General features: G+C 40.1%; 1 protein-coding gene across 12 annotated transcripts in view; it reads left to right on the top strand.

The window, feature by feature from the left end:
• The window catches only part of CAMSAP2 (calmodulin regulated spectrin associated protein family member 2), a 166,204-nt gene that overhangs the window by 111,864 nt on the left and 41,367 nt on the right, over positions 1 to 12,973 (top strand). For all 12 annotated transcript variants that reach the window (XM_039484323.1, XM_039484324.1, XM_039484325.1 and 9 more), the window contains one exon: positions 586 to 725. In XM_039484323.1, the coding sequence (XP_039340257.1) occupies positions 586 to 725 (140 nt within the window). The remainder of the gene's footprint in view (positions 1 to 585; positions 726 to 12,973) is intronic.

Raw genomic sequence — 12,973 nt, forward strand, 5'->3', positions numbered from 1 at the left:
ATAGGTGGAGCCAGAGTTTGTGATGTTGAGGCACATTCTCTTAAGAGTGGCTGTTCAGTGATAAGAAATAAATATGCTTGGAGAACTCCAGTATCAGATGTAAAATTCCATTTACCTTACTACTAGTATCTGAGCATTTAAAACCTAGTTGCAAGAGGGATACTGTAATCAGTGCAATATACTTAAGTTATAAAGTTGTGTTTCTGATGGTCTCAAAATAATAAATGGGTCAAGAGTTAGATCATAACTTATTTTCAGGAAGGGTCATTAAAAATCATAATTTAGAATTATCATTTACCAAAAAAACCCAGTCATAGCATGTTTTAGAAAGTATTCAAGATGTTAATCTACTTCGATAGCATAAAAACAAACCTATAAAAATGCAATGGAATAAAATGTAAGATGACATAACAAGATTCTGAAATTAAAATCTAATTCAAAACCTGATTTTTAAAAAATTCCTTTTGATAAAAATTTTTCATTTTTTAATCTACCTGCAAAATGCTTAGCACTTATTACATGTAAGGCTTTTATTTTCAGATCTGTAGTTATGCTTAACTTTTTCTGTTTCTGCATTCATTTTAGATGTTTGTTTGAAGGAGACCATGTCATTGGCTGATAGCCTATATAATCTACAGCTCATAAAAGAATTTTGTCAGGAATATTTGAACCAGTGTTGCCATTTCACTCTTGAAGATATGCTCTATGCTGCTGCTTCAGTAAAGGTAAAAAAAAATAATTTTTTTTTGAATGTGTGATTTCTTCTGATCTGCTTTAGTAATGCTATTTTAACTGCTTTTAGGTCTATTGCTATGTGGTTCAGTGAAAAAGGACACTGCATTTGTTGGGACATGGTGATTAAATTATAATGTGCATATAAAATGCATGTTTGAGCTGCACATATCACCTCATTTTTTATGGTTATTATTGACCTTGAAATGTAAATATATTTTTAAAAGGAGAACAGGTAAAACTTCAATTTTGGGCAGACTGTCATAACTTTGTTCTCTCTCAATTAAAAACACACAATCTGCAATATTTCTTTAAAATGTAATTGAGAGTTATGATGGCTGTGACTTCCTAAGTTTTTCAAACTATAGTGTAATTTAAAGTTATAGTTTCTAGAATAACTAACTCATCTCCCCTTGTCCATCTATACAGAAATATAAAATATATATACAGTGTTAAGTTCTGTGTTTTACATGTGTATGTGCTATCTTTATTTGATAGGCTATGGTTGCTCTGAATTTCCAGAATTAATTTAATTTAAAAATCTAATACTTATGCACATAATTTGTAGTTGTGTGTATTTCATTTCCTTACCTTAAAACAGAAAACTGTACTGAATTTCACAGTATGTATGTTCATTATAAAGTATGGTATGAGATTCAAGTAAGTGTTTGAGTCTTCTCACAGGTATACAGAATTCTACATATTATTGCAATTAATGTGTGTGGTGTTATCTGAATAACTGCATTTAGGGCTCATTTCTGCTAAGTGCTGAGCACCTTCAACTGCCACTGACTTCACCCAGATGAAGGTGTTTAGCAGTTCACAGGAGCACTTAGAATCTTCCAGATTTGAGCTGTTGCTGTGTACTTCAGGCTTCATCTGCGCACACACACACATTGTAGTTAATATGAGGCAGTGCCTTTCCCATTTCCCTGATTGTGGATGCACTGTTATTGGCATAAATGTGCTTTTAATAGGTATAGCTTTTCCATTGGGGAAGGGGAATAAACTATACAGCTATAGGGCACCTTTGTACCAGTATAGCTGTGTTCACAATAGGGGTCATACTGACATAACTGTAATGCTAAAACATCACATCCCTAGTTGACATACTACCACAAAATCTGTGACTGGACCAGGCCATAGTCACTAAGGGCTTGTTGACATGCAGCGTTATACCAGTTTAACTTCCGGTGTGATTTTAAACCTTTTCAGTTAAGCCAGTTCAAAAGGCTGTGTGGACACTCTTATTTTGGTTTAAACCCAAGGTTATTTCAGTTTAAGAAAATTAAAAACAGATTTAAGCGAAATCAAAATAAGCTACTCTTAAATCAAAATAAGACTTAGTCTACACTTAAAAGTTAGGTTGACATAGCTGTGTCAGTCAGAGATGTGAAAAAAACACCCTGACCTACATAGCTATCCTGACCTAATCCCCAATGTACCCAGTTGTGTCGATGGAAATGTGCTTCTGTCGACATAGCTAACTTCGCTGAGGAGGATGGTCTTCATACGCCAACAGAAAAACACCTTCTGTCAGGTAGGCTGCATCTACTCTACAGTTTTATGCCAGCATAGCTATGCTGACATAGTAGCCTTAGGCCAGGTCTCCACTACACTCTAAGGCCTAAGCGGGGAAGTTTGAACTAAGATACGAAACTTCAGCTGTGCTATTTGCGTAGCTGAAGTCGAAGTATCTTAGTTTGACTTACCTGGCCGTCCTCATGGTGGCGAGTTGACTGCCGCAGTGCCCCCGTCAACTGCGCTTACTCCTCCTGCCGAGGTGGAGTACAGGCGTCAATTAGTGGATTGATTTATTGCATCCAGACGAGACACGATAAATTGATCTCCGATACAGCGAACACTACCCGCTGATCCGGCGGGTAGTATAGACGTACCCTTCGTTTGGTATAACTACGTTGCACAGGGGTGTGAAAAATCCACACCTTGGAGCAATGTAGTTATACCAACCTTAACCCCCCCATGTAGACAGCGCTTTGTTGATGAGAGAGCTACATAGCTACTACCTCTCTCTGCCCTTAGAATATCGATATAGGGGATTGCACTGGTCTAACTAAACTGATTTAGCTAAACCATTGCACTAAGGAAAATAGATATGTTCATACACAGTACTGTTTTTATTCATTTTATAGATTTATTTCTTAACAGCTTCTTCTTAACTTGACAGAACACTAATTCTTTCAGGACAACATAGATGCCAAGTTTGAACTTTTAATATGAAACTGTTCTTTAGTTTACAAGTGCCAAAAAGTATCTCAGCAATATTTTCTGGGACTGTAAAACATTTTCTCTGTGCTTGGGTGATAAAATAGCTGAATAGATTTTCTTCAAGTTATAAAATGAAAATGCATATCAGGGCAAAACATGTCTTTTTCCAGAAAGTTATATGCTTAAAACAGAGACTTACAATGGAAATTCTATCATGACTATAATGATAGTGTGACCAGTATGATTCTATAATAGATATTTTCTGACTTATCCTTCGAACATAGTAAGGTATCTCACAGAGACTGAGCAGAGCTTTGGGTACTCCTTTGGTACCTCTGCTTTCTTATAATGAACTGTCCTCTTCTCAAAAGAAGAGAGTAAGAAAAAAAAAGTGCATCTTTTTGCTAGTCAGGTATCTTCTTTAAGGTCAGTTTAGAGAATTGGAAACAACTATTGAAATGGTTTCTTCCCTAAATGTAACTCTCCTTTTTGTGTTTTGTTCTTTTTTTAAAGACTCTAATTAAAATATTTCCCTTTTTTGCTTAAGATTCTTCTTTGAATGTCTTCAAAGAATTAAACATTCTTTTTGTGACAGCATAGCCATTGCAGATGGAATGTAATCAGTTTTCTACATAACTGGGTCATCTTCACAGCTGCTCTTATGATCTCTAGCAGTTTCTCAGATTGAGTCAAAAGGCTGGAAGCCTGCATATTGTTCTGCTGGACTCCTACTAATATGGGTAGTCAGACTGACTTTAATGGGACTGCCTGTGTCAGTAAGAGCTGCAGAATCAGTCCCCTAATGTATAAGTATGGTCAGCTCTTGCTGATTATTCTTTTACTTCACATATTGAAACTTCATCAGTTGCTACTAGAGGCAGCCAGTTTCATCTGCTTGAGTCAGCTTTTGGCATTTTCAAATTTCCACATCACAGACTGCTCCCTATCGACATGCTTGTTATACTGTTATCTCTTATTGCTTAGAATCTATTTGCTTGTATTGTGGGAGCAGACAAAAGGAAGTGGACAACAGGCTTGCCCACTATGTCAAATTTCTGCTCATCCCATCCTGAGTTGAATTCTTCCATGCATTTTGATCTCTTTCCCCCAGATCTGGCTATCTGGAATATATGGAATCCATGACTCCTTATTGCTGTGCTAAGCTAATCCATGACAATGAGTAATGCTATTTTTGTATAGGAGGTGCATAGTGTATAATAATTCAAATAAGTATCCAATATAAAGCTTTGCAAACAAGTATTTGAATATAAATATTTTCTCTATAAATTAATTTCTTGTATTGTACACTTTAAAAATGCTACAGACTAAGTAATTTTCCTGCTTCTGAATAATTTCTTTAGAGTGGATTTAGGACATTTGTAAATTGAAAAAGCTCATTGTGGCCATGCTTTCACAAGCTTCTTGTGGCACAGATACCTATTTAGATGTAAATGGTACACAGAATGGTACACCGAAAAGCTGCCAAGTTTTCCTCCTAAGCCTTGGCAGGGAAACACTAGCTGGTGCTGTAAGCTCTGTTCTGCATGTGTGGAAAAGACATCTGATTTTAAAATAAATACACAGTTAAGATGAGGGCTTTCCAAGTTTCCCAGGATATCCACTGGGAGTAACTTCTAATAAGAATATATGCTCCCTTGACTAATCCCTTTGAAAAAGCTCATGTTGTGAGCAGAAACCTTAAGTATTGCACAACATATTAAAATGCTATATAGTACAGAAAATTGTTTTCTCATTCTAGAAACTGCTTAGGAATTATATCAGTGTGTGATGCAAACCTATAAATTTATTTTCTATTTGCTGACTCTTCCAAAGAGAATTTTCATGGACAGAAGTAGTTTTTAAATTTAACTGCCACATGATAGTATATATCAGGGATAGGCAACCTATGGCACGTGTGCTGAAGGCGGCACGCGAGCTGATTTTCAGTGGCACTCACGCTGCTCGGGTCCTGGCCACCAGGGTCCAGGGTCTCTGCATTTTAATTTAATTTTAAATGAAGCATCTTAAACATTTTAAAAACCTTATTTACTTTACATACAGCAATAGTTTAGTTCCATACTATAGACTTATAGAAAGAGACCTTCTAAAAACGTTAAAATGTATGACTGGCACGTGAAACCGCAAATCAGAGTGAATAAATGAACACTCGGCACAGCACTTCTGAAAGGTTGCAGACCCCTGGTATATATTATTGTGTAAGTTTAAAACAATAGCCTGCTTTTGTAGCTTTTTGCTCTGATTTTATCAATGTATCCTAGCCCCTGTCCCTCTCATACAGCTTGTTTTTCTTATTGAATCTCTTTGACTAGAAGGGTATAATGGAATTTGCTGTTTCCTTTCTGCTAGAGCTTTGAGTAATGCGCTGCCACTTGCCAGCAGGGGGATGGTTTGCATCATTTCTGCAGTATACACAGCCTGCAGATCACCAGGCTGATGTATTTCTATCTCTAGCTTATAAAATGAAGTGTGATTCCTTTGTACCTCAGGGAAACTATCATAAATTGATTATCTTTTAGCTTGTAGTTTTGATCCCTTTTCTGTATAAGAAGCAAAGTGATTTAAAAACAAATTATATATGTTAAGGGCAGGATTAAATGCTTCAATATAATACATTTTAGAATAGTTATTTTAAAACTTGCTAACAGATGAAGTATAACATAAATATATGTAATGTACATATCTTCAGAAGACAATGCAATCCAGCAGTCTGTTTCCTCCCAGTTTCATCTTCCACCAGTTGCAGAAGCAGCAAACAATTTCCTTGTACTTGTTGAACTTCACTCCTTGGGCTTAGTAGCAATCATTAATGCAGTAAATTAGGATTTCTAACATGCTTACACCCAGGGCCGGAGCAACCCATTAGGCAACCTAGGCGGTCACCTAGGGCGCTAGCATTTGGGGGGCAACATTTCGGGTCCTTCGGCGGCGACCGCAGCGGCCGGATCTTCGGCCGCCCCAGTCGTCGTCAGCATTTAGGTGGAGGGACCTGTGGCAGGGGGGCGCAGGGAGGGCCGCCTGCCGCAAGTAAGGGGGGGCACGGCATGCAGGGGAACCACTCCCCACCCTAGCTCACCTCTGCTCCGCCTCCTCCCCTGAGCACGCTGCCCCGCTCTGCTTCTCTTCCTCCCAGGCTTGCGGCACCAAACAGCTGATTGGCGCCGCAAGCCTGGGAGGCGGGAGAAGTGGAACGGTGATCGTGTGCTCAGGGAGGAGGCGGAGCAGAGGTGAGCTGGGGCGGGGAGCTGCCGCACGGCTCCCCAGGCCGGGGGAGCTGCCGCGGGCAGGGGGGGGCGCCTTAGAGGGGGAGAGCTGCCACAGGGCTCGGGGGGAGCGCAAGGTGGAAGTTTCACCTAGGGCGCGAAACATCCTTGCACCCACCCTGCTTACACCTTTCTTTATGAAAGGGCAGAAGGTTGGGCAGAAGTTTCAGTACATTTCCTGGCCTCGATGTGTGTGGCCTAGCTGTTGCAACTTGTCAAGTGGATAAGACTGCACAGCAGGTAATGATATTATTCTATCAAAAATCAGTTAATCTCTGATATTGCTAAATCTGGAGAAGAACTAAGTAGAATAGCCTTGTGCTTAATTTACATTTTGGATGCCAGAATAGTTCTCCCTCGTGTCTCACTTTTTCTGCGATGTCCCATGAAGTTTGAGGACTCAGAAGTGTGTCATGTTCAGTCATTGAAGGTATGTCTACACTGCAGTGTGAGCCTGTGCTTGAGCCTGAGCTCAAGCCTAACTCCCCTTGTGTCTACACTGCAGTTGCGCTAATCCAGGGTCCCAGGGCCCTGCAGGGCTGGAGGATCCAAGCTTGAGTTAGTCCAAGAGTCAGGTTCCAAGCCCTATTGCTTTGCAGAAGAGATGCAGGCCCGCTTGCCTGAGGTCCCGGGAGTCACCTGGAAGTATTCCACAATTCCCTGGGACAATTTCCTTAGTTCTCGCTACCTCAACAATCTTCAGTCCACACTAATGAAAACAGAAGCCATTCTCCCTCCTCTTGGCAAATGGCAGCAGCTCAGGTCAGCGTTAACCCATTCTCTTCTGATCAAAGATCTGCAAGCATACTATCAGACAGCCTCCTGGATTTGCAACAGAAAGCAAATTGAAACAAAGTCAAACAAATAGTAGGCTTCAGTCATTAAACATCCAAAGTGTTTTATGGTGTGTACACATTGTACTGCCTTTCAAGTGATTCAACAGATAGTTATGTGTTTAGCTTACTTACAGTATAAAAGGCACATTGGCTTCTAAAGACACCATTTCCAGATGCATTAATTATGCAGTAGTTGGAGCATTTGAAGCCAAGAAAAAAGACACCCCTTTCCCTCCCCCATTCCAAAAGATCATCGCAGCACACTCACTAAAGTAATGGCTAGTGATGTTGCAGAAAATATCTGAATATGTTCCATGGATGTTTGAGGGCACTACACAGTGGACTAGTAGGTATTGGCTTACCGTATTTACTTTGAGACACAAAGATAGTAGGCAAAATCTGATGAAATGGTGAGGAATAAAAAATAATCAGATAGTGGAATAAGTATTACAGTAATTTCTTTTCTAAACATTCCTATCCTAGTCAGGATCAACCCTTCCATCAAACAAGAAACAAGCAAGAATAGCAGGGTTTGGGTCTCTTTTATTCTTAGCAAAGTTTGGTTGTGTCAGGTTGCCCTTTTTTCCCTTTGCCCTTTCTCTTCCCCCCATCTCCTACAAGCTGTTTTCTCCTGTGATGGTTTTCTCATATTTTTCTTTACACATATGTGGGAAATCACTTTGATCTGGAAAAGAGGCAAAAAGGGGGAGCTCTCATTATGTCTTCTCACAGACACATGTTCCACCTGGTAGAAGAATGAGTCCATGCAGGTGTGAAAATCTGCAGAAAACCTTTACAGGTAAAGTTTAAACTGTCACAGAAAAATCTCTTTACTTGCCATGTAGTGTTGTCAACTTGAGCTTAAGGCATCCTAGAATTTGCACTTCCTAACCTAATTAACACTAAGAGTGTATCAGAGGAGACATGTTTGATCTCTTACGAAAGATCACATGCTCCATCTGGCAGGTGAGACATGTTAAAGGTATTGCTCCAGCCATGTTTGCGGTATTTATTGCTGTCATTCTTTACCTAATTGCTGGGAAGTTTACAGCTGGCATTGAAATCACTTACGGAATGGATGGAAAGCTTTTCAGGTTTAGCAGGCTGAAAGCGAAGAGTAAGATTTCCACAACATCTATTGTGGAACTTCAGTATGCTGATGACAACGCAATCTTTGCCCACTCTGAGAAAGATCTTCAAACTATCTTGAATGTGTTTGCCGATGCTTACAGATGTCTTGGTCTCACTCTTAATATCAAGAAGACTAAAGTGTTCTATCAGCCCTCTCCAAATGAGGTATTACATGCCTGATCTATCAAAATCAATGGAGTGGCACTGGAGAATGTTGATCATTTCCTCTACCTTGGAAGTCATCTTTCATCCAAGGTAGATATTGATGCAGAAATTCAACATCGCCTGAGCTGTGCCAGTGTAGCTTTTTCTCATTTATGGCACAGGGTCTTTGAAGATCACGACATTCAGACACCAAGCTTCTTGTTTATCAAGCCGTTATTCTCCCAACACTGTTGTATGGGTCCGAAACTTGGACAACCTATAGACACCACTTGAAAGTCCTTGAGAGGCACCATCAACGCTGCCTTCATAAGATTCTGAAGATCAAATGGGAAGACAGATGCACCAATATTATCAAATGGGAAGACAGGTGCACCAATGTTCTGGAAGAGGCAAAGACCACCAGTATCGAGGCAATGATCATCCGTCAGCAATTCCACTGGACTGGTCACGTTGTCCGGATGCCAGACCATCACCTCCCAAAACAGGTCCTGTTCTCTCAGCTGAAAGAAGGGTACCATAATGTGGGTGGACAACGGAAGCGTTATAAGGACTTGCTGAAGGACAACCTAAAAAAATGTAATATTGACACTGATACCTGGGAGACACTTGCCCAGGATCGCTTAAAATGTAGTGAAGTCCTACGTGATGGTCCCCTGCCTTTTGAACTTGCTCGCCGACAAGCCAAAGAGGACAAGAGGTGCAGGAGGAAGGAGAGACTGTTCTCCAGTCATGGTCAACAGCCTCCTGCTGAGCCTGAAAACATCTGCCCTCACTGTAATAGAACTTGTGGTTCAAGGATTGGCCTTATTTTATTAGCCACCTGAGGACCCATAACTCCCATGGAAGATGACCATACTCGGTAACAAGTGATCACCCATCATTGCTAAAAGAATCATATGTGTACATAGTATGAGTGGAAAAGACATTTTGGGTCAACTAGTCTAGTTTTGGCATTATATGTAGCCTATTTCCCTTACTACTATTGTTCCTTCTATTAGTGTCTTAGGGCTTGTCTACACTTAAAGCACTGCAGTGGTGCAGCTGCACTGCTGTAGTGCTTCAGTGAAGACACTACCCATACCAACAGGAGGGCTTCTCATGTCAGCGCCAGTAATCCACCTCCCCGAGAGGCAGTAGGTAGGTCGATGGGAGAATTCACTTGTCTACATAGCGCTGTCTACACTAGCGATTAGGTCCGTTTAACTGGGTTGTTCATGAGTGTGGATTTTTCACACCCTTGAGCAATGTAGTTATACCAACCTAATTTCCTAGTGTAGACCAGGCCTTAGAGAATATTTTCTTAAGTCAAGAATCTTAAATGTATCTGACCTACTTGACTTGTTCAGATCCAACAGAATGGAAGCTTTATGTTGTGAAGTCAACTTTCTGTATGTGAACGGATTTAACATAGTCTTAGCCTGAAACAGTTATGAAAGGCCTGAACTCCCCACAGTCATCTAAACAGGGTGTTAAGTCTGAAATCTAATATGGACCAGATCTTCAAATAATTTAGCTGTGAGGTCGCACACATGAAATGGATGCCTTATTTCTGTATGTAATTACTAAATTAAGCATGCAAAGTGTGTAATTGCATGCACAAAAGGCCAGATAAGCAAAGGGCAGAAATAACAGTGGTGGAATCGGTTTTTCCCACTAAGCAATGTTAAATGCAACAGTAACAGTATCTAAGGGCTCATTTGTATTTGAATACAGTTTTGAACAATTGAGTTTGCTAACATAATGCTGACTGATTTGCTAACCAGTAAAAAAAACACGTTCAGCATCATGTCCTAACTCAGGGCTTATCCATACAGAGACATAGTGCGTGGCACATGAATGTAAATCTATCGCGCACTAGCTTGCTGCATGCTAAATCACCGTGAGGACCCTGCTGTGACATACTGTGCAGCAAGCTAGTGCCTTGTAGAGTCACGCCCTGGTTTGCCATGCGCTAAGTCTCCATGTGGACATGCCCACAGTGGCTCAAAATCATGTTCATACTTTAAAAGTTTGCAGTATAGATGAATCCTAATGGTTGTGTTGCTATATAAGGGCCATGTTTTATCCACAGTCTTAGTACAACTCTGCTTCTGATGTCAGTGGGAGAACTACTATTGATCTAGGTGATATATTGGGCCTAACATTGTAGTCCAAGCCCACAGTCCATAATTAAAAAATGTAATTTGGCCTTCTCCACAGAATGTTTGAAACACCTCAACTTTCTCCCCTTTCACTCTGTCTTCTAATCTCTCTGTTGTATACTCATATTAACTATCGACTTGAATTTGAGGCAACTCGTTAATATGTATTTTTTACATGAATAGCTTTTGAAAGATTGATTATGTTTGCATCTGGCTACTTCCCCTCTGGAACACAAGTTGATTGAAGCTTGGTTGTAAAAGAATTGTGGATATTTAAATTGTTATGCTATTAATTAAGCTTTAATTTTTAAATCTGCAATTCCAAAATTAATAAATATTAAGACAGCAAAAATTCTCTATAAACATTAAGATTAACTATTTCTGGACAATCTGTGAAATTTTCTGACATATAATGCCTTAAGTATATGGATTCTTTAAAATTAATCTTAATCCTAAAACTGTGTGTGGGGAAATAAAGAGATTCTAAAGGAAATTTAGAAGATCATTTATGTAAATTTTGCTGAACCATAAAAACCACCATTACATTGTTTGCCTTTTATACAGAAACAAGAAATGCAATTAGTAAATTTTTGTATAGAAACTTGTATTCATTTACTCTGACTACTATATCTGAACAGTAGGGTTATTTCATTGTATTCCATCAAAAGTCGTGAGTAAACTAATTTTTATATCATCAAGTTAATTAATAGCTTTTAGGTAGGCATGAAATGTCAAGAAGGGGAAAGACGTAACTAAGGTCAGAATCGTTTAGAAAATGAGAGAGTAGAGCTATAAACCCGAATGTTTGCAGCTGCAAGTCTGCCATCTAGTGTCGAGTAATTTTTGAACCAGTCTAAAATGTGTTCAGAGCACAGTTATGAATTATCATTAAGATTATGTCATGCTTCTACATTAACTGTAGATTAGTATGCAGATGATAAATCAAAAAGCAGCCAAAAGCTTGGTTGGGGGAGTAATGCTCCCAGCAGTGACACATGAGCATGAGTGACAACCTCAAGGCAGACTGTTAGAAACCAGGGTCGTCGTCTTCTTCTTATTCACTCCCTGTGGAGCATAAGGTGCCAACCACTCTCCTCCATTCATTTTGTTCTTGAGCGAGACAGCAGATTTCATCCCACTTCATTCCCATACCTTTCATGTCCTCTTCAATGGTCCTTCGCCACGTCCCCAATGGTCTACCTCTCCTCCTCCTTCCTTGTGGTGTCCATCGTAGGGCAATACGAGGGTGTCTGTCAGCATCCATTCTCAACACATGCCCCAGCCACCTCCATCTTCGTTGTTTGGCTTCATCCACTATATTGTTGATGCCCGTTAATCGGCTCACTTCAACATTGGTGATACGCTGCGGCCAATGTATGTTAAGAATTCACCTAAGACACCTTCCTTCAAAGCCCTGAAGCCGACTTTCTATCTTCTTGTTGGTCCTCCATGTTTCCACTGCATAGAGCAACACAGAGCGGACGTTCAACCTGTAGATCTCTACCTTGGTTTTCATTTGCAAGATGGTTGACCTCCAAATATTCTGAAGTCTATAGAATGCATTTGCTGCAAGACCGATTCTGGTAGAGATCTCCTTCTGAATATTGCCATCAGCCGATATGTAACTACCAAGATATACAATTTTTTATTCAGGACGCATAGATGGACATCACCATGAAGGGGTGGGCATCATTGTCGACAAAGAGACAAGAAAGAGTTTGTTAGGATGGAGTCCTGTTACCTCCAGAATAATAAGAGCGAGATTCTTCTCCAGATATGCGAAGACTACCATCATCCAATGTTATGCACCTACTGAACAAGCTGAGGAGGAGGAAAAAGACTTGTTCTATACCAGACTCCAGGAAGAGATACTTAAGACCCCATGCCACGGCATCCTGATTTTGATGGGCGACTTCAATGCTAAAGTCGGTTCCAGCAATGAAGCATGCATGGGGCGGGAAGGAGTTGGAGAGAGAAATGACAACGGTCAACGATTTGTAGACTTATGTCTTGAGAATGGACTGGTGATAGGTGGAACAATCTTCCAACATAAGACAATACACAAGCTGATGTGGATATCACCGGATGGGAAAACCAGGAACCAAATTGATCTCATTGCAATCAATCGGAAGTGGAGAGGGTCACTGCTGGATACTAGAGTATTAAGAAGTGCAGATGTAGGTGGTGACCAACATCTTGTATTGAGCAAGCTTCAGATAAAATTGAGAAAGACAAAGAAAGTTTATGGGCAACAAATTTTCGACTCAAGGAAGTTGGAAGAACCGCCGGTAAAGGCACAGTTCATATTGAAGCTCTCAAAAAAGTTTCAACTTCTAAATGACTTGCGAACTGGTAATATAAACACTTTTTGTGACAACGTCGAGAAGGCATATGTAGAGACCAGCAAGACAGTGCTTGGCTACAAGAGAAGAGAGCGGAAAGTATGGATTTCAGATCA

Source organism: Mauremys reevesii, linkage group 8 (genome assembly GCF_016161935.1).
Source record: "Mauremys reevesii isolate NIE-2019 linkage group 8, ASM1616193v1, whole genome shotgun sequence".
In the NCBI taxonomy this organism is placed as follows: Eukaryota; Metazoa; Chordata; order Testudines; family Geoemydidae; genus Mauremys; species Mauremys reevesii.